General features: G+C 50.1%; 1 protein-coding gene across 1 annotated transcript in view; it reads right to left on the reverse strand.

Moving 5' to 3' along the window:
- Positions 1–4,866: 4,866 nt before the first annotated feature.
- DHCR24 (24-dehydrocholesterol reductase) overlaps positions 4,867–27,224 on the reverse strand; it is a 34,380-nt gene continuing 12,022 nt past the window's right edge. The window contains exons 3-9 of the mRNA XM_069561569.1: positions 26,962–27,067; positions 26,196–26,314; positions 24,770–25,033; positions 19,806–19,949; positions 9,830–10,027; positions 9,499–9,677; positions 4,867–7,666 (exon numbers count right to left, since the gene is read on the reverse strand). Coding sequence (XP_069417670.1) covers positions 7,513–7,666; positions 9,499–9,677; positions 9,830–10,027; positions 19,806–19,949; positions 24,770–25,033; positions 26,196–26,314; positions 26,962–27,067 — 1,164 coding nt within the window. The 3' untranslated portion in view covers positions 4,867–7,512. The remainder of the gene's footprint in view (positions 7,667–9,498; positions 9,678–9,829; positions 10,028–19,805; positions 19,950–24,769; positions 25,034–26,195; positions 26,315–26,961; positions 27,068–27,224) is intronic.

Genomic DNA, 27,224 nt, shown 5'->3' on the forward strand with positions numbered 1-27,224 from the left:
TATCTTACAGAATAAATATGATTTTAAAATATATCTTTAAAAAAATAAATAAAAATAAAATATATCTTTAACCTACCACACAACTCAGAGTCACTGAGTTGCTCACCATAGAGGTCAGCAAATTAGGAGTATAAGAAAAACCTGTGTAACAACTTTAACTTGGGCAGTTCTCAAGCACTTTGCTGTGAAATACCAAAATGCTGTGTGTTACCAACATCACGTACACTGAAAAGGGACATTTACTTATAATGGAGCAGAAGGTGGTTCTCTGGGTGCCATGGAAGGCTTCTTTTCATGGAAGGTTGGAAGAGCCACGGAATTAACACCCTTCAGGAGCTGCAATCAAGCTGTGGACCAATCAAAGTTGGAATATAGACACCCAGCTCCCTCACCCTCTGTGGGATATAACTTTGAGGTGCATGTTTTGCACAGGCTTTCAGAGTTTTTTCCAGTGCAATTAAACTCCAGTTGCCCACAGTGGTAAGCTTTTTTTTTTTTTTTAATTTATTTGGCTGTGCCAGATCTTAGTTATAGCATACAGGATCTTCGATTTTCATCGTGGCACATAAGATCTTTAGTTGCAGCACCCGGGATCTTTAGTTATGCCATGTGAACCCTTAGTTGCAGCATATGGGATCTAGTTCCCTGACCAGGGATGGAACCCTGACCCCCTGCACTGAGAGCAAGGAGCCTTAGCCACTGGACCACCAGGGAAGTCCTGTAGCCTGCTGATAATGCAGACCTCATTGACTGTCATCCTTGCCCATCCCCCTACCAGTGTTTTCTTTACCTTCCAAATAAAACTGCTGCTGCTGCTGCTGCTGCTAAGTCGCTTCAGTCGTGTCCGACTCTGTGTGACCCCATAGACGGCAGCCCACCAGGCTCCTCCATCCCTGGGATTCTCCAGGCAAGAACACTGGAGTGGGTTGCCATTTCCTTCTCCAATGCATGAAAGTGAAAAGTGAAAGTGAAGTCACTGAGTCGTGTCCAACTCTCAGCGACTCCATGGACTGCAGCCTACCAGGCTCCTCCGTCTATGGGATTTTCTAGGCAAGACCAGATAAAACTACTTGCACTCAAATCCTTGTCTCAGGGTCTACTTATGGGGATACCCAGCCCAAAACACGTGTTAATATTTTTTTCAGCATCCCAGTGTGTCATCTTGCCCATTCCTCTTCTTTGGGCACCACTGTGCTACTCCACACAACAACTCCGTGTCTGTCCAGTCTCTCCCTGCACACCCCAGTACTGGTTGACTGTGCGGCCGACAGCCTAAGCCCCAACTTACCAGGGAGCGCTCAGGCAGCAGTCCAGATAGTAAGTGCCTGCATTGAAAAACCCAATCTTTCCTCCTCTAGGCCTCCTTTACTATCACTCAGAATACTCACACTTCTGACACCAGATGTGTGTGGGATTTTCCCCACACCAAGTGGTTCTCTGTGACATTAGCTGAGTGTCCTACAATTTAACTGAATCTTGACACTACCACATGGAGATAGCATCAGATCCCACAGGGTTAAGTGATCAGTCCCACAAGGCTGCCCCCCACTTCAGATGCCAACTGCAAGTAGTACGTTCCTTAGGTACTCACAGCTTCAACTTGGCTACAAATTGGAGGGTCCCATGACCTCTTCCCTGCTTGGTTTCCATTATTTGCTAGAGTGGCTCATAGAATTCAGGGAAATACTTATATTCACATGTGTACTAAGCTTCCCCAAGTGGCTCAGATGATAAAGAATCTGTCTGCAATGTGGGAGATCTGGGTTCAAACCCTGGGTTCGAAGATCCCCTGGAGAAGGGCATGGCAACCCACTCCAGTATTCTTGCCTGGAGAATCCCCATGGACAGAGGAGCCTGGCGGGCTACAGTCCATGGGATCACAAAGAGTCGGACAGGACTGAACTGCTAAGCACAGCACAGCACATGTGTACTAAAGGATATGATGAAGGACACAGATGAAAAGATACATAAAGTGAGGTCTGGGAGGGTCTTGAGCACAGGAGCTTCTATTCCTGTGGAGTTGGAATGTGTCCTCCTCCCAGTACATGGGTGTATTCACCAACCCAAAAGCTCTCCAAAGCCCCATAATACTGGGACTTTGAGAGAGGTTTCCTCACATAGGTATGATCAATCATTATCTCCATTTGCAGTCCCTCTCCCCTCCCTGGAAGATGAGGGTGGTGGTGGTGTTGGTAGGGGCTGAAAGTTCCTAGATTCTAATCATGGCTTGGTCTTTCTGGTGACCACCCGTATCCAAGAGCAATCCAGGTGCCCACCCAGAGTCATCTCATTAGAACAAAAGACATGCCATCACCCAGGAGATTCCAAGAGGTTTAGGAGCTCAGTGTCAGGAACTAGGAGCAGATCTATCAATCTATCTCTTTATCTATATATGGATATAAACAGATATATGGATTTGTTTCTACCATCTTGCAGTGCCCCATTTTCCCCTTATCAATCCCTTGGATCTGCTTCCTAAAGGGAACCCCATGAGGAGGAGTGTGATGGGCAGAGGATTCAGCTATTTCTGGGTTCCTTGGCTCAACTATCTTCAAACTATCTGTCATCAGCAGTTCAGGCAGCTATAATAAATTACCATAGATTGGGTGGCTTATACAACAGTTTACTTCACATGGTTTTGGAGGCTGAGAAGTCCAAGACCAAGGTGCTGGAAGATCTAATGAGAACACTCTTGCTGGTTTGCAGATGAACATCTTGTACCCTCAGAGAGGGCTATTTAGTTCATGTGTTTTAGGAAACTACTCCTATCATGAGGGCTCCGACCTCATGGCCTAATTAACCTCCCAAAGGCCCCATCTCCCAATTCCATTATGTTAGAACATCAACATAGGAATTGGGGGGGGGGGGGCATAAACATTCAGTCCATAGTATCGAAAGGCCACCTCCTAGACCTCATAAGGGCTTCCCAGGTGGCTCAGTGGTAAAGAATCTTCCGGCCAAGCAGGAGACACAAGTTTGATCCCTGGGTTGGGAAGATCCCCTGGAGGAGGAAATGGCAACCTACTCCAGTATTCTTGCCTAGGAAATCTCATGGACAGAGGAACCTGGTGGGCTAGTCTACAGGGCTGCAAGAGTCAGACACAACTTAGTGACTACACAGCAGCAGGGGACCTCAACAAAGCCTCCCAATCTCTCACAGTGTAGTATGCCAGGCAGTCACCTACAGTAACTAGAGCTGTCCCACAGGAAGAAACCTGCAGGCCATCTTAACACCAGGACATAACTAGAAAGCATAGTTTGGAAACATGTCTACATTTAACTTGGGTAGTGTGTGTGTGTGTACGCGCACATTTTGGAGGACCAATTGTTGCAAGTCTGGCATGAGTGGTGTCAGGACACGGCCCATGTAGCTGAGGGCATGGTCAGGCAAGATGCTTCCCTGGCAGAAGGAACTGCTCTGGGTCAAAGCAGAACCCTCTGCTGATTCCTAAGTGGCTTCCTTTCTGAGCTGAGTTCATGCAGAGATCCCGGATTCCCCACAATGTATGGAGCTCAGCCCAGGATCCCCTTTCACCATTTCTAGGCCTGGAGCTACTCTCAGCTGGCTCTGGGTGAGGCTCCTGAAGCATTTTGTTGTTGTAAGACTAGATGAGTCTGCATCCTTGTTTAACTCATTAAAAAGCCTCGATGTGCCCTCCAAGCAAATCACTTGACCTTTCCTGAGCTTCACTTTCCTCATCTACAAAATGGGGAAAAAACTGACCCGCTTTTGTTATAGGACTGTGAGGATTAAAGAAGATATTATATGTTATATGCTATTCATATGTCAGGTGATATTTAACGCTTCAACTACAAAATCTGTTTTTAGGACATTAAAGGATTTCTCTTCCTTCAAGGAAAATTTATAAATCCTGATCTGTGAAACTCAACACCTGGAAAAAGAATTTCCTAAACAGTTCCTCTGAAATAACTGTAGGATGGGACCCTGACATCACATATATTTTAGGAAAATTGTCCATCAGGTATATCTAGGATTTGCATAAAGCTTTATTGCCCTAAACTCAACCCTTATATCTGTTCATGTAATGAGAGTGAGTGAAACTGTTCTAACAAGTAGTCCTGAATAGGCAGTGACACAGCTACAGTAAAAGCTTATTTCTTGTTTCCCTAACAGACCAGGCCTAGGTGGGTGGGCAGTTTTCCAGACAGCGATTAGGGGATCCAGGCTCCTTCCCCGTGTGACTTTGCCACCACCCACGGCTGGGTGGTCAGCAGCATCGAAGAACCAGAAGACAGCAGACCCTCACACAGGGTTTTCCCACTGCTGCTCACATTCTCTTGCAGACTCTTAAGAGCACACCCGAGGGCAAGGGAGGCTGGGGAGTGGGGTCCATTGCTGTGCTCAGAGGGAGGAGTGGGTTTTTGTGGACAGTTAGTAGTCTCCATTGGTCTGTAGACGAGGAAACAGTCTCAACAGGATTAACTCACTTGCCAGAATTAGTCAGGTCATCCCAGTGACAAAGCCAGGACTGCAGCCCAGAGCTTCTGACAGTCATGTTTGATGCCTTAAAAAGCACAGCCCCACTTTGAGTCGTCACCTCACCTATTCTGACTTGCCTCCGAGCTTCCCAGCTTCCCCCTGTAGTCTGTTCTCTACCCTGCAAATAGGAAGATATTATTAACATCTATGCCAGATGATTGTGACAATGATAGAAATTCAAAAGTAGGGAGGAAAAATTACTCTGGCCCCTCCACCCTAAGACGCCTGTCCCTCCCCCAGGCCATCATCCAGCCCTGGGTGTGCAGGTTCAAGGGGAAACGGGCCCAGTGAGGGGCAGAGCCTGTACTCTGGACCAGGACTGCCTCCACATCGTGGTCCCCAGAGCAAGAAATGACAGAGGCTGCTTTCCGGGTCACACTTTTATTTTTACAGAAGGAGCAGCCACACAGCCACAGGGACATGAAGTGTTCCGGACAGTAGGCACAGCACCTGCAGCTGCAAGAGCCTGCTGGGGGGACCCATGCCTTTCTCTGTGGTCCCCATGATTTAAGAAAAATACCACACACTGCCACCCCCATCCCCACCCCCTCCCTTCCCGTAACAGCTAATTATGCATCCTTCCAGCCAAAGAAACTGGCTAGAATCCGGATCTTACAGAAAACCTTCATGCAGCCAAGAAACTCAGGGTTCTGGAAGGGAGAGGCCTCTTCTTATACTTTTCACACGTGCTCCCTGCACCCCACCATGTGCCAAGTTTAATTCCACCTGAAACCACCACCTGGCTGGATAACAACAAGACTGGCTGCAAGAAAGAGCTGGCAACTCAGCTCGACATGCTTGGAAGACTGCCCCTTTCTAGGCAAGACATCACTGAAGCAAAACATGACCCTGAGGCTGGTGTGACCCCAAGACCCTCCCTCCCAGCCCCAGGTTCTGGGCAAGGTCTGTGAAGGGCAGGATTTTGGTTTGTAGGACTGAGGACAACAGAGGCTGCTGGCATTTCTGGCCACACTCCCAGGGGTCCAGGGACAGAGGCCCCACTGCTGAAAGCATGGGGCCTTATCTCGCTCGGGTTAACCCTTCCTCTACAGCAAGTAGGATCATCAGTTTACCGCTGAGCAAGAAGCCCACAGGCCCCACTGGGAGAGCTAGTGCCAGAGTTCACATGCTTTGCATACAAGCGAGAAAATGAGGTTTCTGATTTTATGCCCCCTCCAGAGGCCAAATGGGTAAGAGTGGTTCCTCTGCCTTTTGAGCGCTTCGAGTGTGCCTGGCACTCCCAGGACCACATCAAGACACCACAGTGTGCCAAACCCGGGGTGGGTAGAGTGAGCCTCGGCGGCCAAAGTGTGACCCTGGGAGGCTTCTGCAGCCCGTGGTGACAACAGTGATACTTCCTCGCAGGCCACGGATGTGCCTTTCTGAAGATGAGAGCTGGCCTTGGGCTGAAGGAAGGGTCTTACATGGCAGACGACCCCCACCTGGACCATTTCCTTTCCCTCTGACTTTCCACGCGGACGAGGCTTTTTCGTGGGGTTTGCAACCGTGGTGTTTAAGACAGCTGTGCACTTCTAAAGCAGAAGAGCCTCGGGTGGTCTTGTGTACATGGACGTGACAGATGAGGAAACTGCAGCTCAGAGGGACAAATGACTTGCCCATGGAGGCAGAGCTTGTGAAGCATACAGCCAGGACTGAAACCCAGGCCTCCCAGCTCCCAGCCATCACTGCCTGGCCCAGCTCACTTAATTCCCTTACATCATTCCCTCTCAGAGTCTGGGTTTTCAGCTGAGGCTGGGCAGTTCTTAAGATGGAGCTGCGTAAACAACCAAGCTTTAATAGGCGGGCAGGGGCCTGGGAAGGTTTCCTTCCCTCTGGAACAGACACAAAGCTAACTTTTCTCTGAGCTTAGGATTTGTAAGGCACTAAAATTAACTACAGCTGGGGGTGGGGAGAGGGGAAAAAAAAAAAAAAAGGAGGGGATGAGTGGTTGGAGAAATCAAGTCGATGCTGTTTTCTTTCAGCGCCACAGTGAGGATCCCCACGAGACCTAAGGATGACAGGCTCCATTTTCCTGCTTGGTGTGGTCCCCTCCCGCCAACTTCCAGCCCCACTGCAGAGTGGAGGGCACACCCCAGCAGGTTGAAGCAGGGTCTGGGACAAGCGGCATGGAGGGTGGGGAGGCAAGAATGAGCCCAGGTCCTATGGATTCAGAGCCAAAACCACTCACCCCACCTGCCCCAGGCCCAGACAGGATTCCACCCTGAAGTGTCTTCTCCAAGCACACGGTCCTCTCTGAGTGGACTCGGGCAATGGTTGAGGTGGGCCTGCAAGCCTGAGCATGAAGAAGGGGCAGGGCGTCACCAAGGAAGACAGAGGGAACTTTGGAATCAGACCTGACTTTGGCACAGCACGTCTTGGGCCTGCCTACCCCATCTGTTGCCCTCCCAAGAGCCCAGCGATGGAAAGGAACTTTCCTTCCTTCCCTCCGCGAGGAACTCTTCTGGCTGACAAATGATGGCAGTGCAACTCCAGGGCACCCCTTTCCACCAAACCTGAGCCCAGGTAACCTGATGTGGAGCCTTCCCGGACCCAACCGCTGAATTCAAAGCACTTTAGTCTGATGACATGCTGAGCAGGAAGCTGTGCTATCAGTAGCTGTCAGTTCTCCAGCACGTCCTCTGCAATGGGTGCTTGACTTAGATGTCACAGCAGGCAGGGAGCATTACCCACCCCCGCTTTCGACAGATGAGGAGCCGGGCTCAGAAGGGCTCAGTGACGCCTGGAGTCACACAGCTAATGAGTGGCTGAACTGGGAACTGGACTCAGGTTTGTCTGACTTCAAATCTCACATCCTTTCCACTCCACCCAGCCGCCCCTGGAAGCTGGGAGCAAGCCGTCGAGGCCATGTGGGTAGGGGGTGTCTCTGGAGGGGTTTCTTTCTCAAAGTGGGGATCTGGCAGAGCCGCCAAGCTTGAGTGAAGGGTAGATGCCTTCTGGCCCTGGGGACAGGGTCCCCCCTCGCGTCTGCCTCCTCCTGAGCAGGCTCCGGCTCAGTGCCTGGCAGCCTTGCAGATCTTGTCGTAGACCTCAGGGAAGGCATCCTGGCAGCCGAGCTGCTTCCGCAGCCTGTGGTACAGAGAGCCGTCGAACATCTCCCAGAACTCCTCCCGGTCCATGTAGCAGTCGGCATACAGCATCTGGAACCTGCAGCGCAGACACAGGGGCGAGGGCACAGGGGCGAGGGCTCAGGGGCAGGGCACAGAGGCCCCGGGAGGGGAAAGGGGTGCAGAGAACTCCAGTCACCCCTAATGCACCCCTAATGCACTGCCTGCTCTGCAGGGCAGGACAAGCTTTTGGGGGATTTCTCTTGTTTGACCCCCCCACTAACGAGCTAGTGGTTGAGGCTGGGGCATGAATTTTAACCCCATTTTGCAGACGGGGAGTCTGGGCTCAGGGCTTTAAGTGGCAGTGGAGGAAGAGTTAGCAGGATGCAGTGTGCTGTGTGTCTGCTCCCCTGATGCAGCTGTCAGCCTTTCTTTACCTTTTTTGACATTCAATAAGCTGCACCCGATGAAAGGGTATAGCTGGAAGCTACAAGGATATATTGTATAACACAGAAAACAGACCCACTATTTCATGATAACTATAAACAGGGCATGTGTTCATGCTAAGTTGCTTCAGTCCTGTCCAACTCTTTGGGACCCTATGGACTGTAGCCCTCCAGGCTCCTCTGTCTGTGGGATTTTCCAGGCAAGAATACTGGAATGGGTTGCCATGCCCACTCCAGAGGATCTTTCCAACCCAGGGATCCAACTCGTGGTTCTTATGACTCCTACATTAGCAGGCGGGTTCTTTACCACTAGGGCCACCTGGGAAGCCCATAAATAGAGCATGACCTTTAAAAATTGTGAATCACTATATCGTATACCTGTAACATATAATATTGTACATCATCTAAACTTCAACAGAATAAATACAGAAAATAAGCAAATTTTAAAAATACATTAAAAAAGAAAACTGCAGCTTGATAAATTCGATGTTATATAATGCCTACAACCTTGAAACAGTCACCTCACAACCTTGAAACAGTCACCTCAGTCCAGACAACAGTCACAGCCATCCTCACAGCGTGAATTCCCCGGTGCCATCCATCACCCTCCACAACCCCAGGCAGACGTGCCTTCTGTCACCATGGGTTCAACTGTGCTTTCCAGAATTTTACATAAACAGAATGTGTGTATATATATATGTATGTATGTATGTATGTATGTATATGAAAATAGAACCATACAGTACTCATTTTTCCCGGCTTCTTTCAGTCAGCATAACTATTTTGAGATTCGCCTACAGTCTGTTTCAGGACATTTCTGAACAATGCACTGTCCAGGCCTCTGTGTGGCTTTCACGGTCCTGAGTCTTCCCTCCTCAGTTTTGGTCTCCATGCTGGAGCGGGAGCCCCTGGGTATGTCTAAAGCACCCCCATGGCCTGCCCTGCGGTGGGGAGTGGGGTAACTCCTGGGTTTCTGGCTCTAGCAGCTGGGGTGCTGTTGGGATGCTCAGTGGAGAGGCGGGGGGTGCAGGTATAAGGGAAGGCTAAGAAGACCTGTAATTCCACCTCCTTGGAATCTCCCAACTCCCTTCCTGAGTCTGAGGGGTCGTTCAGCACCCAAGGGTCTGGCCGTGGAGCTGGCCCTTGGCCTTCCCCGCGCCCTCCCAGGGCACTGTCCACACTCTGGGCACTTGCTCACCCGTGCACACTGTCCACACTCTGGGCACTTGCTCACCCGTGCACACTGTCCACACTCTGGGCACTTGCTCACCCGTGCACACTGTCCACACTCTGGGCACTTGCTCACCCGTGCACACTGTCCACACTCTGGGCACTTGCTCACCCGTGCACACTGTCCACACTCTGGGCACTTGCTCACCCGTGCACACTGTCCACACTCTGGGCACTTGCTCACCCGTGCACACTGTCCACACTCTGGGCACTTGCTCACCCATGCACACTGTCCACACTCTGGGCACTTGCTCACCCGTGCACACTTCGGACAAACTTCTCCAGCTGCCTCATGCAGGACCGGGCTTCAAAATGCTTCACACGTGGCTCCCCGTAGGCACCAATGTCGACATAGAGCTCGGTCTCGTCTCCCTTGGGGTGCACCAGGCCCGGCTGGCTGGGCAGGATGAACGGGCACAGCCAGATGGGGTAGACCTGGGGGCCGGAGGGGCAGGTCAGTGCTTTTCCTCCCACAGGCGGAAGGCTCGCAGCCAGTCCGCCCTGCTCCCGACCAGAGGAGGGCTGCCTGGGGCCCCCCACTGCCCAAAGAGCCATCCCTCGCCTGCTCCCCCCAAGCCCCAGCTCACATGGATGTCATTGTGGAAGGTGTGCAGGGCCTGTGGCAGGCACTTCATGGGCACCAGCATGTCCTGTACCACGTGGTGCTGCTCGTACAGCTTGCGCAGCGTCTCGCCCTGGGTCAGCTTCAGCAGGGAGATCTTGGGAGGCACCATCCAACCAAAGAGGTAGCGGAAGATGGGGTTGTTGCCAAAGGGGATGATGTCCTAAAAGACGAGGGTTGGGGATGAAGAGAAGGAGCCCAGCAGGGCCCAGTGTCCTCATGGACCAGGACCTCCCTGGGGGCTTCACAGAAGTAGGACAGGTCCACTCCTCTCTGCAGGGGCAATGGTGGTACTCAGGCTTTACCCAGCTGGATCTGGGTTTGATTCACAGCTCTGGCATTTACGAGTTGTGATATCCATGGGCTGGAGACTTGACTTCTCTGAGCTCAGTTTCCTGATCTGTAATATGGGACTTGTGAGAGTGAATGGTGAATACCAAATGGAAGGCACTCAGACTGGGGCAAAATGACAACAAAGCTATCATTGCTGTTCTGGTTGTTGAGGTCACTGTGGCTGGCACAGTGCAGACATTCGATAAATGTTTGAGAAATAAATGCTGTTGACTGCCGAGACAGATGGATACCCAGAGCTTAGGCAATTTTCCCTAAGGTCACACAGCCAGTGTGTGTGGGAAAGGTCTGGTGCAGGCCCAACAACGAGCCTTCGGTTTACAGCATCTCCTTCTCTGACACCCCTATTAAACTGTCACTGCTCCCCATCTTTCCATACACGCAACTGCAAATTCTTGCTCACCTGTCAAGGCCAAGCTCACAACTATCTTCAACTCTAGGCAGAACTAGATACTTCCTCTTGCTCCTGTGGCCCCTCACAGGGCCACCCGCCTGCCTCCCCCAAGCTGGCCTCTCAGGAAACCCCCCTGAGCAGGGCTGGCCTTCCTCTTCTGTGCCTCCAACTGCCACGCGGGAGGAGCCCCTGCTCACGATCGTCCTCTCTGCTCCCAGCTTGCCATCTTCCTCAAGGTGATCAGCGTCCATCTGGCACCCCATCCTCACAGCTCCCGGGACCTTGAAGCCAAGGATGTCCCTTCCTTCATTATGTAATGACGAGGTGCCTACGTGCTCAGGTGCGAGATTCTGTGCTGGGTGCTGAAGATACCCAGGTCACCAAGACGTGGCCCCTGACCCCAGGTGTGGAAGAGATGCAACAGAGAGAGGCAGAGGCAGCACATAAAAGGGTTCACGTCAGACTAGGGCCAGGGGCAGCTTCCCAAAGGAGCCACCACCAGGTTTCGGAGGCTGTGTGCCTCTGGCCGCCCCGCGAATCGCCTCCTCTGATCACCAGCCCTCTTCCACAAAGGAGGGAGGGGCCTGTCCGCTTTCTTCTCTGTTCGATTCCAGCTCCTACACCAGTTCCTGGAATACAACAGGAGCTTAGGAAATAGCGTAGCCTTTACTGTTCTCTTGGTTATCTTTGGAGAAGCCACACAGCAGAAACAGCAGAAACGCTCCGCAGAGGCCAAGCCTCCTTCCACAGCCCTGACCACTCATCATTCCTCCTCCATCCCAGTCTCGTTCCCCTCCCCGGAGGCAGGCATTGTTAGGAATTATTTGTGTCCCTTCCTAGAGACATTGATGCACAGACAAGTCGGTGGGCTTAAAAAACCTGCAGCTCACAAATGGCAGCATCTACTAGACTCCTGCTTATCACTGGGCCTTGAGCAGCAGCACACTGGGTGCTACTGCACTCTCTGTCCTGGCTTCCTGACCCTGTACAGACTGTCTTGTTTTACTGCACTTCTGATCTGTGACAGTGGTCTCTGACATCATACTCTGACTCACTGACAGCTCAGATGATGGTTAGCATTTTTCAGCCACAAAGTATTTTTAAATTAAGGTATATCATTTTTTTTTTTAAGACACAATGCTGGTGCTCACTTAATAGACTATAGTATACTGTAAACATAACTTTTCTATGCACTGGGAAACCAAAATATTTGTGTAACTCACTTTATTGTGATATTCGCTTTATTGCAATGGCCTGAAACCCAACATGCAATGTCTCTAACATCACCTTTCATGGGGTTGGGCTGCAAAGTCCCAGCTCCTGGCCTCAAGGGGAGACAACTCGGGAGGATCACACAGCTGCAGACCTCCCTGTGGCTTGGCTAAGGTCTTCGCTATGACTGTATCACACCTCAACTTGTCTCTCCACCCACCCCTACTTGCATTTTCTCTCGCAGTTGAGGATCACCGGAGTTCCCCCAGATAAACTCCCTGTATGCACACCTCAATAGTAAAACACCCATCCTTTCAGACTCTTCCTTTAACTTCAGGTAGTAAAGGCTAGTGTTTAGCAGCAAAAAAATATAAGACACACCTCATTTTGAAACCTAGCTCTCTGGTTTCAAAACCTATCCAGGAGTTCTCTGCCACTCCCTTCTTCAAGAGGTGGAGCTTAACTCCCCCGACCTTGGGTGACTGGAGACTCCACCCTACAGGCGAATACGGAGAGAGTCGCAAGGTGATAAGACTGGGTCATGGAAGGCGCTGAGGACCCCTCCGGGATCTCTCTGGATCACCTGCTCTGGGGGAAGTCTGCCGCCCTGTGGTGAGGTACATGAGCAGCCCAGGGGGCAACGAACAGAGGCTTCTCATTGACTGCCACCTTAGGGGGCCTTCCAGAAGGCAGATTCTCAACTTCCTGAAGGCTAGCACACCAGCCTGACAGAGACCTTGACTGCAACCCTGAGCCAGAATGCCCACATCATTGCTCTCCAATCTCTGACCCTCGAAACTGTGCGGTAACAGATGGCAGCTGCTTTCATCTTCAGAATGCGGGGTGAATTCATCATGCAGCGATAGATAACCCTTACTATTACACTCTACCCCTTACTGAGCTGTGTTAATTTGGACAACCTAAACCAGCTTCTTCATCTGTAGAAGGGAAATAACACCAGGACCTACCTTTCCAGGGTTGTCAGGAAGATGGAGAGAGGGGCATAAAGCGTTTGATGGAAGAACGAACACATAAGGAGGGACTGATGTTAACTACTGTGGCCCTCATTCTGACGTGCTCTCATGTACTTTGCTGGCTCCTCTTGGCTTTCCGGTCCCTTAAATATCCCTGCTCACACCTCCCACAACCTTAACACTGCTCTTGGCAGAGATAAAGGAGGAGTTGGGAGTTTTCTGCTTTTGGCAAAACTTTCCACCAAATGCTCTGGGCCTGGACACTCCTTGAAGCAGGACTAATAGGGATGGACGAAGCCCAGGGCTCCCCAGGCCTTGAGGAACCAACCCTCTTCTGCCCACTCCTGCACTCCTCACCACTGCCCCCTCATGTTCTGCCCAGAGACCTCGCCCATGATTAGAACTGACCCAACACCCCCTTGTAGGACACCACCAGGTGTAATTCTTTCATGCCTGACTTTCCTGTTGATCTTAGCTGCTGTGGACTTCTGGGTACCTCTAACTAGCATCCTTGCTATGCTGCAGCCAAGCAGTATCTTTTCATCTGATCCCACCAGCCACTGTTCCCCATCTCCCAACCCCTCCCCTGTGCTCTCTCATGGTCTAACAGCAGCAAACCTGTTATTCTCTCAACCATCTACTTGTTTCCTTGCTCTTAGCTGATACCTGGCTGCAGCCTTCTGACGTGGTATCATTTTCTCTCCATGACCCTCTGGGGTAGAGAGAGGTGAGGTGGGCTCCTCTTGGTCCCTCATTACTGCTCTGAGGTCTCTGCCCCTCCTTTCCCTGGAAATCCTTAGCAACATCCCCACCACCTCCACCCCCATCAGCCCCCGAATGCCCGGATCACTGCCACCTTCCCCAAGACTTATGCTATCACTGATATGGTTTAACACCTGCCCCCCGATAATCCTGTTTGTCCTCCAGCCGTCTTCCCTTTCACCTGGCCTCTGCACTGACTTTCACATCACGCTCCTGAGCACAGGATGACAAACTAGAGCATGTGGTGATCGGTCTGCAGGTGGATCCAGCCCACTGGCTAAATCCAGTCCCTGCCTGTGTTTATATATAGTTTCACTGGGGCACAGCCACACTCATTTGTTCGAGCACTGCCTGGGGCTGCTCTTGGGCTACAAAGGCAGGGCCGAGCAGCTGTGACAGGAAGTATGATCTGCAGAGCCTGAAGCCTTTGCTATTTGGCCCTTTAAAGAAGTTTGCTGACCTCTTGATGTTATATTCACTACCTCTGTTGACTTGGGGGAAAGAAGAAAAATAACATCAGAGCTATGAGTTGAGTTTATTCAGTATCTCACTGAGATTGCCGCACAGAAGACCCACTGTCAGACAGTGCTGAAAAACTGCTGTGAAGAGGTAAAGGTGAGGTCAGTATGTATGTGATTTTGGCAAAGGATACATGTCATCCAGGGCTCCTCCGGTGACTCAGTGGTAAAGAAACTGCCTTTCAGTGCAGGAGACACAGGTCTGATCCCTGGGTCAGGAAGATCCCTTGGAGAAGGGAATGGCTATCCACTCCAGTGTTCTTGCCTGCGAAATCCCATGGACAGAAGGAGCCTGGTGGGCTCCACTCCATGGGGTCACAGAGAGTCAGACATGACTCAGCGACTAAACAACAACTGTCATCAAGCACGTCTCTTGGTTGAAGGTTGTTTCTAGTTACAAGGAACAGATGTCTTATTAATGGTTTTATTGCTTTACCAAGTACATGAAGATGCAAGAGTTTTGGAAAATTTTCTCCTCAAATATCTTATAACTATGCGAAGGTCTGTTCTGGTAGTTTGCCAAGAGCACAGACAGCGTCATTCTTAACCTTTAGACTGAATTCTTTTCAGGGTGTGTTGAAGGTCAGCGACTACAGGGTCTAAGGACTTCATTCCTGCAGAACTGGATGCTGGGGGAAAACCCCACAGTTTCCATTTCAAGCATTGGTCCTCTGGCCACCCCTACCTCTCCCTGCCACGTATGCCCTCCAGTGCTCTGACGTCAACTCTTCACTCCAAGGGGCACCCAGGCCAGCGTGTCAGTCCCGTGAGTCCCGTCAGCCCCGCATACCCTCACCAACCCCTCCCCCAAGCTGGCTCCGAATTCATCACGATCCTGTCCCAGCTTTTCCAACCCTGCCTCAACTTGTCTTACTCAACCGCAAAACAAAATCTCAACCGTAGTTAAATCTAACTTTCTCCTTATCCTCTGTCCCATCTACACAGCTGAATGTGTGAAAACCTACAGCCATCAGGGCGGGTCTCTGTAAATGCACGCTCAGGAATCTTTGGCAGGCCCACTGTTGCCTGGCAACCCTATGACATTTTCCCAGTCAACTCATTCCCACCCTCCAAGGGACAAGTTCCCAACTCCTCTCCTCAGTCCTTCAACAACCCCTCGCCCCCTCATCTTGGCTGAAGTCCTTGCTTCCTATTTCACTGAGGAGCAACTGGAAGAGAACGCCCACACCCCAGAGCAACTGTTCCATTAACTGTCCAGGGGGTGACTCTCCAGGCTCTCACTAAGGGCGCCCTCCCCGCCTGGGCGCAGGGCCCGCCCGTGCTCAGGGCTCACCCTGCGAGCACGCCCTCTTTCCTGCTCCACCAGCGCATCGCATGCAGTCATTTCTCCCTTCTGTCGTCTCCCCTCGCTCCCATACTCCCCGCGCCCGCCCCCCCGCCGCCCCCCCCCCCACCCCCGGCTACCACCCCACTGCTCTGCTTCCCCCAGTACTGAGCCTTCTCAGACCTCTGGTTTCACTGTCCCCACTTCCTTGTCTCCATTTTCTCTTTAACTCACATCAGGCTTTCGGCCCCATGGCTCAAGGTCATGACACCAGAGGTCAATTCTTTGTCCTCGTCTCACTCAGGGACATTTGACACAGCTGTTCATCTTCCTTCTTGTCACACTGTCCAGGTTGCCAGTTCTCCTGGGTTTCTCCTTCCTTCCGACTGATGCTGCTTTCTCCTCTCCTGGCTGGTTTCTCCTCCCCTGACCTGTAGGGCTTGGCTGTGGGACTTGTCTTCTCTAACTTCTCTCACTTGTTTAGTCCCATGACTTTAATTAACATCTCTCTGCTGATGCTACCCACAGTGGTATGTGATCCTTCAACCTTTGAAGATTTGACATGTGGGCCAACTGCCCACTTGACATCCCACCTGGATGTCTGAGAAGCATCTCACGCTGACATGTCCCAGACCAAACTTCTAATTTTCCTTCCCAGACCCTTCCCCCACATGGCGCATGGCAGTCAATGGCACCTCAGGTCACCCAGTTGCTTGGGTCCCTAACCTTGGAATCACACTCTGTTGGAAATCCTGTTGGTTGGTTCAATCTTCGCAGTACCTCCCAGATCTGAGACTGCTTTCCTCCTCCACTGCTACCACTCCAGACAACAGAATCTGCCGAGAGCCAGTGTGAGGAATCCCGTCCGTGACAAGGTCATGAGGAAGGAAGCTGACATACGCAAGGCGTGCTCAGACTTCAGGGGCCCCTCTGGAAATTCCTAAGCATGTACCCCAACAAAAATCTGCCGGCTTTTGTGCTCTGCTTTTCCACTCTTGACATTTTCTGGAAAAAGTCAATTCAGGGCTTTAGTCTTCTGCATTTGAAAGAGTGTTTCAATCCAAAAACCCCTCTGATGGCTTTCTAGCCTGCCCGCAGGACTCATACAGCTGCACATGTGATTGTTTGAGGCCTCCTGACCGCAGGAGGCACAGGAAGCTTAAAACATCCTAGGAATGTAGGAGCTTCCGAGGAGTCAAAATCTTTAAAATAGGACTGATTAAAAGTTTCATTTGTTGAATCAATGCTTGCTGCCAAATTTTCACATCCTTTATTTGTAGATATAGTTGGTATACAGAAAAACAAGTAGTAGACCTTGTATTAGCAACATTAGATCTTTGAGTTAAGTACCTTCTTTGTTATATCCCACTGCACCTTTGTTCTATAGAGATGTAACTTTAATGCTTTAAGGAGATGCAGATTAAAGAAAAACACTTCAGGGGAAACAAAATTAACATTCATTAAGGAAGAGAGCCAAAAAGTGTTAACAAGCCTCTTGGCCAGAAGATAATGTAAATCACCTGAGACCTTTTGTATACAAAATGATATACAGAAAGAGTCTGGGTTGCGAACACTACATAATTTTGTGTTACCCATTGATCTCCATGTTTTATCAAAAGTATAAAAGGCCTTCTGAACAATAAAGGATTGGACCAGTTTCTTGAACTAGTCTCTCTGCCTGGTTTCTTGGGAATCTGGCTCCCCCCGTGTCTCTGTCTCTCTTCTTCTCTCCGTTTCCCTCCCTCCGCTCTTTAATTTCAGGCTGAATCTCCACCTGGGGCGCGGAGGCCCGCCAAGTCTACTTACTTGCCCTGGCTGTTAAGACCCGCGCGAAAGGGAACCTAAGGTGAGGCACCCTTAGATATTAAAGCGAGCGCCGGTGGCCCAACGTAGATGGTGCAAATTCCTTGTCTGGAATTTTATTGGTCTTCCGCGTAAACCAAGCTATTCATCCCTCTTCCTCCACTTAATCTTCCTACTACACTATGGTTTCTTAATCTAATCTTATATTAATAAATAAACAAGTCTTTCCACGCCAACGCCGTCCACCCTTCGAATTCCCTGGATCCACCGGGGCTGGACCCCGGCAAGAATCCTTCCTTCTTCTCTTCCTCTCTAGTCACCCTACCCATCCGCTCTCCAGGCAGCTGTCAAAACTATTGTTTTAAAACAAAAATCAGGTCATGTCATTTTTCTGTACAAAGTCCTCCACTGGCTTTCTTATCACACAAAGCAAAATAGAAAGTCCTCTCCTGAACTACAAGCATCTACACGATCTAGGCTCTAGCTGCTATTTGACCTCATTCTCCACCATGGGTCTAGCTAAAGGGCCTTCTTCCTGTTTTTTAAAAACATGCAGGCTTGCTGTGACAACTTGCATCCTGCTGTCATGTAAAACAAATGGAGTTGGACCCCCACCTCTCACCAAATATACAAAACTTAAAATGGATCAAGAACCTAAATATAAGAGCTAAGAATCGAATCGCCAGTCTATGTCCGACGCAGGATACAGCAATGCTTGGGGATGGTACATGGTGATGACCCAGAGAGATGTTATGGGGAGGGAGGTGGGAGGGGGGTTCATGCTTGGGAATGCATATACACCCGTGCTGGATTCATGTCAATGTATGGCAAAATCTATACAGTATTGTGTAAAAAAAAAAAAAAAAAAGAAGAAGTAAATATGCCTTATTCTGGGAAAAAAAAAGGCTTATTAAACTGAAAATAAATAAATAAATATAAGAGCTAAAACTATACAGCTTTTAAAAGATAACACAGGAATGAATCTTCACAATTAATGCTAAATCTCCACTGGATTTAGCAACGGATTCTTACAGATACGACACTCAAAAGCATGAGTAACACAAGAAAAACTAAACTGGACATCATCAACATCAAAAACGTTTGTATTAAATCAAAAGACATTATCAAGGCAGTGAAAGACCACCTACAGAATGGGGGGAAATATTTGCAAATCATGTATTTGATCAAGGTCTAATAATCCAGAATATATATAGAACTCTTAAAACAACAAAGATCAACAATGTAATTAAAATTGGGCAAAGGATCTGAATAGACAGTTCTTCAAAAAATATATACAAATGGCCAACAGGCACTGCAAGGATATTCAACATCATCAGTCATTTGGAAAATGCAAACCAAAATTACAGCAGGATTCTACTTCTCACCCACTAGGATGGCCACAGCAAAACACCAGAAAACAACAGGCACTGGTGAGAATGCAGAGATATCAGAACACTTGCACGCTGCTGCTGGGAATGTAAAATGGCTCACCACTGTGAAAACGTCTGGCAGTTCCTCAGCAAGTTAGACACAGAATTATCACACAGACCCAGCAGTCCCACTTCTGGGCAGAGACTGCCCCCAAACCAAAAAGTCGTATCCAGACAAATTTGTGTACATGAATGTTTACAGCAGTGCTATTCACAAAGCCAATAGGAGGAAACAACTCAAAAGTCCACCAGCAGATGAGTGGAAAAACAAACTGTGGTTCATCCATACAATGGGGTATTTTTCAGGCACACAAAGGAATGATGTACTGATACATGCTACAGTGTGGATAAACCTTGAGAACAGCCTTAGTGAACAAGCCAGACACAAAAGGCCATGTGTTGCGTGATTCCATTTATATAAAATGTCTAGAATAGGTAGACCCATAGAGATGGAACACAGACCACTGGTTGCCACAGAGTCTGGGGAAAAAGAATGGGGAGTAAACTGCTTAATGGGTATAGGGCTTCCTTTCAGGGCAATGAGAATATTTTAAAACTAGATAGAGGCAGTAGACACACGATATCATGAATGTACCAAAAATACTGAATTGCATACTTTAAAATGGTTAAGTTTATGTTTTCACTTCAATTAAAAAAAAAGGAAAACAGCAACCCAGGCAGCCCAATGAGGAGCCGTGCTCTGGTTCCTCCTCTGCCTGGAGCACTCTCTTGAGTTCTGCCTGGTGTGTCTTCCCCATGCTGGTCTCTGCTCATAAGGCAGCTAGCGAGAGGCCTTCCCTTACCCGCTATTTAAAATATCACCGCTCCCCGTCTCTCATGGCACAGTACCAAATTCTTACCCACAAGTCAAGGACACGCCTGACAGCTACCCCCAGCCCTAGGCAGGACCAGTCGCTTCCTGTGGCCCTTCTCAGGGCCAGTGGCTGGCCGCTTGGCCAGGCTACAGTGTCTCAAGGATGGGACAGGTCTGAGTTCCCCAGAGCAGCCAGCCAGGGGACCTGCTTTCCGGCTGGTACTCCGGGAAACTGCTGCTTTACGGAAGGTGGCCTTTCCGCAGAAGCAAGCACTGCGCTGCTGGGTGGAAGGCTGCTCCGCTTCCTGCGGACAAAGCCACTCTCCTCCCCCAGGGGCGGGGAAACCGCGCCGGCCCGGCCAGGAGGAGCCAGGACTACTGGGAAATCCGAGCCTCACCTGGAGCTCCCAGAAGATGCTGCGCGTGTGGCGGTGATAGTAGTGTCGCAAGGGGATGTACTCCAGGCCCTCTCGGTTTGTCTTCAGGTAGTTCTCCACGTGCTTGAAGAACCACGGCTTGTAGTAGTTGCCAATGCTGTTCAGCTGAAATGCCAGAGGGCACTGCTGTCAGAAGGCAGACAAGCCCCGAAGGCCACTAGGGTGTAACAGAGATGCCTGGCTTCTGTTCAGCACTCCTGGCCTCCTTAGAGCTCTTTCATGTCTGTTAACCACCTTGGAGGCTCTTGAAAGCTGGATGAGGTTAAGCATAGCGGGCTTTCTCTAGCAGAGAGAGCAGAAGCTCACGGAGGTTAATGGTGAGCCCAGGGCCCAATGGTGAGCTCCTGACAGTCTCGAGAGCTCAGCCCACTCCTTCTCAGGGAGAGAACTGAAGAGCTGATGCCCACTGAGGTCGGCCACAGTGCAGTGGTCCGCACGGCATGTTCCTCCCTGCCTGCCTCCCACGAGGCCAGTGTTGGCACAAACACAGTGGGGGTCACCTGTCCCACTGGGTCTCCCAGCTGACAGTGTTTACTGACCAAAACGCTTTCCCTGCTGCCTTGGACCAAGCTCCACATTCTCTGGCCAAGGCATTCCCCCAACAGACAGCCAACATCAGAGGGAGACGCTCACTGTAAAGCTATGGGCTTCTTGGTATTGAGCCCCGCTGTCTCCAAGCCTCAATCTTATGTTTAGCTGGTGTCTTCTTCAGTCCTAAATGGTTCAGGACTTTACCTACTGTGTGCCCTGGGGTGACTTAGCTTCTCTGGGCCTTAGCTTATTCACCCATGAAAGGGACTGTGAGTCGATGCTTTCAGAGAGAGAGAGGCAGGGCAGGCACCCAGAAAGGTCACAGGCTCCAGGTTGGGTGGCTGAGGCCTGGCCCTCACCTAGTAGCCCACTAGCTATGTGACACTGAGCAGGTCACTCTGAGGTTGTTTCTTCACATGTTAAATGGCAGTAAAAATAGATACTTTGTGGGAGATCTTTGTGCCTGTTAGAAATTACATACATACACTGCAGATGCTTGGGCCCATTCTCTGGGGGTGGGAGAGGCACCCAAGTTTTATGGGGCAGGTGAGATAGCAGCCAGTTGGGGCTCAGCAAATGGACAGGAGGAAGCAAAGAGTGGAGGCCACATAGGAGAGGGGACCATTGGATAGGGTAAGACAGGAACAGAAGCAAGAAGTAAGCAAGGCCAGGGTCGCTGGAGAATAAGCCTAGCATGGGCTAAGTGGCCATGAGGGAGGAGGCCCCAGCACCCAATGCGTTCATTCTTTACCCCTTCCATGACCTTGTAGACATGCATTATCTCCTCCAAAACCTCCCACGAAAGAGGTGTCCCTGTCTCACTAACCAGGAGAAAGAATCATCAAGGTTAAAGAGACTACCCGAGGCCACAAGGCTGGCGAGAGGCAAGGCAAGGACTCAAGCACATCCCCTGTTGCAAAAGAACGCCAGGGCGGGATGGCAGAGAACCTTGAATGGGAGGTTCTGGAATGTGGGCGTTATTAAGAAAAAAACAGAAAAACAACTATTAATTTTTTTTCCTGATTCTAAAAGCAACACACGTTCCTGGTGAAAACCTTAGACACTGCAGAAATAAGTCACCTGAAAGAGAGATGCCCCTGTAGCCTCACCCTCCAGAGGGAACTACTGAAAGCTAATATGTGTTCATTAGGCTTTATTTTCATACACACACATGGATTTATAGAAATGGGACTACCCTGTTCCTGCTGTTTGCCAGTTTGCTTTTTCCACTTTTGATGCACTAGGCTGATCCTGGCAGGTTACTTAACCTCTCCAAGCCTCATTTTCAGTACAGGCAAAATGGTTGGAAAGACTGAAACAGATAATATAGAAAGTGCCAGGCACAGTGACTGCCCACAGTAGGGGCACAGTATTCAGTTCCTGCCCCCTCTCAACGCCCTCAGCTCCTTGCCAGTTCCTTCCACCCCAGAGCCAGGCAGCCTGTGCCTTCGATCTCTGGCAGCCAACACTTGCAGCCCATCTACATATCACCCTGTGTGCAGGTCCACTCAGTTGAGAGGCCACTCTGCAGGGAGTAAACAGGGCCACAAAGCACAGGCTTTGAGCCTGGGCTCAAATGGGCTAAAGAGCCTGTTGGTTCAAGTCAGTCAGAGCATGGAAGCAGAAGTCGCCATAGGCTGGCCTCCACCTGTGCATGCAAAGAGGAGTCAGACCCAACAGGAACAGAGCAATCTGACCTAACCCCAGGTGGGCCTGGCCACATACACGGCAGTGACACCAGCTGCGTGATGAACCCGAGACTTGGAGGTACCTAGACACAGGTGCTCCTGGTGCTCATGACTCATCAGGAACTATTTGCGCCAGAGAAGCCCGGGATGGTGCGTGTCTCCCAGGGCACATGGCAGCCCACTGGCAGCCGATAGACCACTAGAGCTCCAGTACCAGCCCGAGCACTCAGATAACAAGCCACTTCCTATCTCTGGGCCTCCCCTGTAAAATGGGTGTGGACCGCCTCCTCTCAGGATCTGCGGGGTGGACGGGCCGCATCCTCACAGGGTGGGCAGTGCCTGGCATGCAGGGACAAACTCCTGAGCAGCCTGCCGAACAGGCATGTCGGGGAGACGCGCTCCTCAGATGACACGGGCCCAAGTCTCTGGCATCCACCACTCTCCCCGGCCTAGTTCCCATGCGAAATCAGGGTCTTTTTCACAGGCGCACTTTACAAAGGTCTGTGGCCTTAGGCCCAGGCCCTCTGCCACTGATACCAGGCAAGCCTCTGGAGGAAACCCTTGTCATCTTGGGGAAGAAGGGAACTGGTCAGAGTGTTCAAACATTTTCAAAGCTATGCAACCCCCTGGACACAATCTCAACTTTAGGCATCTAACACATCAAAGAGATGACTTTTGGTGGGGAGATGGGAAGTGATTCCCCTTGGTCCCTGCCCTCAGCTCATCACCACTGGCAGTCTCCAGGGGAGTGCCTCAGAAGAGAGAAAACCTCTGGATGAGACCTCCTTGCCAGGTGACTAGGTTCAGATTCAGAGTGACACACTGCCTGGGCTTTGGCCCAACCTGAGCTCAGGCAGAGGAAGCACTCAGGGGCACCGGAGCGTTTGTGCTTGGGGTCCAAAGTCCTGTTCCTGCTCCGGGACCCTCATCCTCCAGTGCTCACTAGCGTCTCACTAGTAGGAATGGTGCTCGATCAAAGTTTGCAGATGATGCTAAATTCTAGAAGCAGGTATGAGGGTACAAACACTCAACCAGGAGCCAGAGACCCAAATTTAAATCTGTCCCAGGCCTGCTGTGTGTCCTCGGAGAAGCCTCTTTCCCTCTCTGGACCTTCATGCCTTATTTGGAGAGTGAATCGTATCAGATGATTTTTGAGCCCCTTTTGATTTTAAAATGCTTTAAGTACATAGGGACAGTTAAGAGCCTTAAGATGGCCTATCATTTGATGCTACTTTAAGGCATTACTCAAATTATAGGCGAAAGATGTCCACTGCTACATTAATTAAAATAATGAAAAACTGGATGCAATTTTAATTTCCAACTATGGGGCAGTGGTTTAAATAGATGACAGGGCATTTGCTCACTGCAATGTTTCTGCAGACATTAAATATGAAGGCAGTGTAACTGACATGCAGAAATGCTTATCACACTAAACCAGAAAACTAAAAACTTTATACCAGTGAGCACAGCTGAAGACAAACCGAAACACTGCAAAGAAATGGTAATGTTGAAAGTACCCGAGAACTGCAAGATAAAACGAACTACTATTTTTAACCTTATCAGATTGGCAAAAATGAAAGAGTGATGCTGTCCAGCATTGGCAAGAATGTGGGAGAAAGGTATTCTCACACACCACTGCACTGCTGGAAGTGGACAGAAACACATGTTTTTCTGGAGGGCCACTGGTCGTTATCTATCAACATTCAATGTGTTCAAACCCCTGGGTCAGAAATTCCTTTTCTTGGACTCAGTCCTACAGAAATGCATGTACAAGAGGCCAAGGATAGATGCGAGAGAATCTTCAATGTAATCTTATTTGTAAGAGCAAAACATTTCAAGCAAAATACTCATTGGGAAGCAATGAGTTAGGTCAATTATTTGCAGGCAACAATGGAAATCACAGGACAATACGAGAGTGTGTGTTTGCACAAACACACATGCACACATACAGGCCTCAAAGAGTGTAGTGTTACAAGGGGTCACTCTGGGTGCATGCTTGGATAAAGAGATGTACTTTAACTATTTCAACACTGTTACATGACTTTGTAAAGGCTTTAAAAAAATCTATATATTGAAAGAGAGGAAATAAATCTGTCAAACAGGTTAGCAAGAGCTGGCTTGGGTCATGTTTATGCGTGGAGCCTTTCTTTTTACTTCTGTATACTTTCTAAGCCTCTCATCAGACACAAATACTTTTTCAATGGACAAAGAATGGCTATTAAAAAATACACAGCAGGGTCTTCCCTGGTGGTCCAGTGGTTAAGACTCTGCCCTTCTACTTTCGGGGGTATGGGTTCAATCCCTGGTCAGGGAACTAAGATCCTGCATGTTGGGTGGTGTGGCCAAAGATAAAATAGTAAAACTTAAAAAAAAAAAAATTACACAGTGTCAATCTGGATTCTGAAGCATAAGATCAATCACTTTGTCATCTTGTGGAAGTTAACATGGCCTCTTGGAACCTCAGTTGCCTCATCTATAAAACGGGGTTTCTGCGAGGATCAAAGATTATGCCTGTCCCTGGCAGGTGGTAGGGACAGAGGAAGTGGATGCTTTGGTCACTGCCAAAGATGGCCAACTACTGATGCTGCTGCCTGAACCCCAGGTGGGCTGACCCAGGTCGCACCCTTGAAAAGGGTGGCTGCCAGGGTCAGGGTGGGGATCTGGCTCTGCTCCCAGCCTGCCCGGGCTGTCCTCCTTCTGTCCTACCTTGCTGGGCTCTGCCTCGTCCGTCATGACCCCCGTCATGATGACGGCCTCCTCCAGAGAGTAGAGCAGCCCTTCCACGAAGTGGTTCTCCGGTCGTTGGGACTCGCGGGTGAACTTGTCACAGATGGCCTCCAGGCCGTGCACCGGCTCAAACCGCAGCTTGATGTATTTCTTGGCAGGGATGATGCGGATCTCAGCAGCCACCAGGAAGCCCAGAGTCCCGCAGGACCAGGGCACAGCGTAGAACAGGTCTGAGTTTTCCATCTGCAAAGCGGAGTGGACTCATGCTGCACATCTGACCCCCGGATCCTGTACTACAGGGCGTCATCAGCAGTGGGGTGCAGACAACCCAGGACCTGGGCTAAATCCCTGTCTTGGCACTACCTGTGTCAAGGACAGGGAAGTAATTCAAGAATGTCTGCCTCCTCTCTCCGCTGATAAACAGGTTAGAAGGCGGGGCCCAGGCGAGGGTTTAGGGAAATGCGCTGAACTGCTGTGAATCCTCAAAGAGGTCTACCTTGTTTAGACCAGAGCTCTTAAGCCTGGAGTCCTGCCCTGGTCTCTGTGAGGTCAACAGAGTGACTCGGAAACATCTGCTTCTAAGGGATCACACTGTTCCTCCCATCCCAGGGGCCCCCATATATGCTCAGAGAGATCTGAGCTGATTTAAAGTTTCGATCCTGGCTGCTCCTTAACTGTTTGCATCCTACTTTGGGCAGGGGAATTGCCTCTTTTCTCCAAAGCAGCCCCTCTTATTTTTCGCTACAACTCATCTCGGCATAGAGTGTTGATGCTTGGGCCTGACTTCAAGATAGTATGGTGACATGGAGAGCTAAGGGCATTGACATGGGAGTCCAATAAGCAGGGACTGAATCCCAGCCATGTGAGATTTACTAGATATGTGATTTGGGGAAAGTTTATTAACCTCTCTGTGCTTTGGTTTCCTATCTGTAGAAAGTGGCTAATAAAAGTTGTTGGTGTTGTTTAGTCACTAAGTTGTGTCTGACTCTTTTGCAACTCCATGGACTATAGCCCATCAGGCTCTTCTGTTCATGGGATTTCCCAGGCAAGGATACTGGAGTAGGTTGCCATTTCCTTCTCCAGGGGATCTTCCTGACCCAGGAACAGAACCTGTGTCTCCTGCATTGGCAGGAGGATTCTTTACCACTGAGCCACCAGAGAAGCCCAGCTAATATCAGTACCCACTTCATAAGATGGCTTAACAACTAAATGCTTTAATATACATGAAGCATTTGTAACAGTATCTGAGCACACCTCAGGGGCTATAGAAATCTGTTATTATCACGAATACAGACCTAGACTGGACAGGGGTACTTTAAACGAAGCACCCCCAGGGGAGCCACCTCCCAGGGGTCCTTAATGCCCAGGGCAGGCTGGTGGGGACATCCCCCACCCATGAACTCACCGGTGTGCATCGCACAAAGCTGCCATCAGCCAAGACCAGCTCATAGGCAGTGCAGATGTGCTGGAACAAGCCATACTTATGGGATGAAGACTCGATGCCTGTGCCCATGATCAGTCCTCCTGCAGAGACACGTGTGTTAGGCAGGAAGAGCTGGAAGGGGTTGGGGGAGCTAGGAAAAGACGCCTCGCTACAGCCCGGGATGCTCGCAGCATGAGAGAGGCACAACAGGGCTGGCATATCTTAGGAGAGATGTCCCATCTCTGCAGATGTGGAGAGCAGAAGAGAGGAGGAAGGGCTGAGATGTGAGCATGAGGACTTGTTTAAAGGTGGGGGATGGGTGGGAGACACACCACCACCTCTGGCCAGACCCAACTTAAGGCACATTCATGTCAACAGGAACCTTGATGAAAGGCGGGTTGGCTGGGTGGGGGAAACCCTTGCAAACAGCTGAAGGACCTGAAGGGGTTTCCTTGGAGAAGAAAAGGCTCTGGGACCTGGAATCCTATGGAAGGAGAGACTAGACTTGCTCTGTGTGTTCCAAGGGGGAAAACTGCAACAATGGGTGCACGTTACAGGGAAGCAGGTTTGAACCAGAGATTGAAACGTGCTGTCTGATAACATGAGGGGTTCAGACACATGCTGGCAGGCAGTGTGCACCCGGACTTCAGAGCTGAGTGAGCTGAGACAGGGTGGCTTCCGTCACAGATGGTACGGAAGGTGGGCCGAGGTCCCTTAGCTCTGATGCTAGGACTGTCTGAGGGCTTACCCACTGTGAGGTCATCCAGCTCGGGCAGCACAGGCAGAGTCCAGCCAATGGAGGTCAGCAGGGCAGTCACCTGACCCATGGTCACCAAGGGCTCCACTCGGACAATCTATCGACACAGAAGAGAGACCCTGGGTCACAAGGAAGCTGTCAGGCTGAATGAGGGATTCTGCCTGCAGAAGGTGTTGTCCCAGACCTTCCCAAACAATCACCATGGGGATTCCTGTATGGCCTCTACAGCCTCTTTCTAGAGGATTCCACAACCT

This window comes from Ovis canadensis, chromosome 1 (genome assembly GCF_042477335.2).
Source record: "Ovis canadensis isolate MfBH-ARS-UI-01 breed Bighorn chromosome 1, ARS-UI_OviCan_v2, whole genome shotgun sequence".
Taxonomy (NCBI): Eukaryota; Metazoa; Chordata; class Mammalia; order Artiodactyla; family Bovidae; genus Ovis; species Ovis canadensis.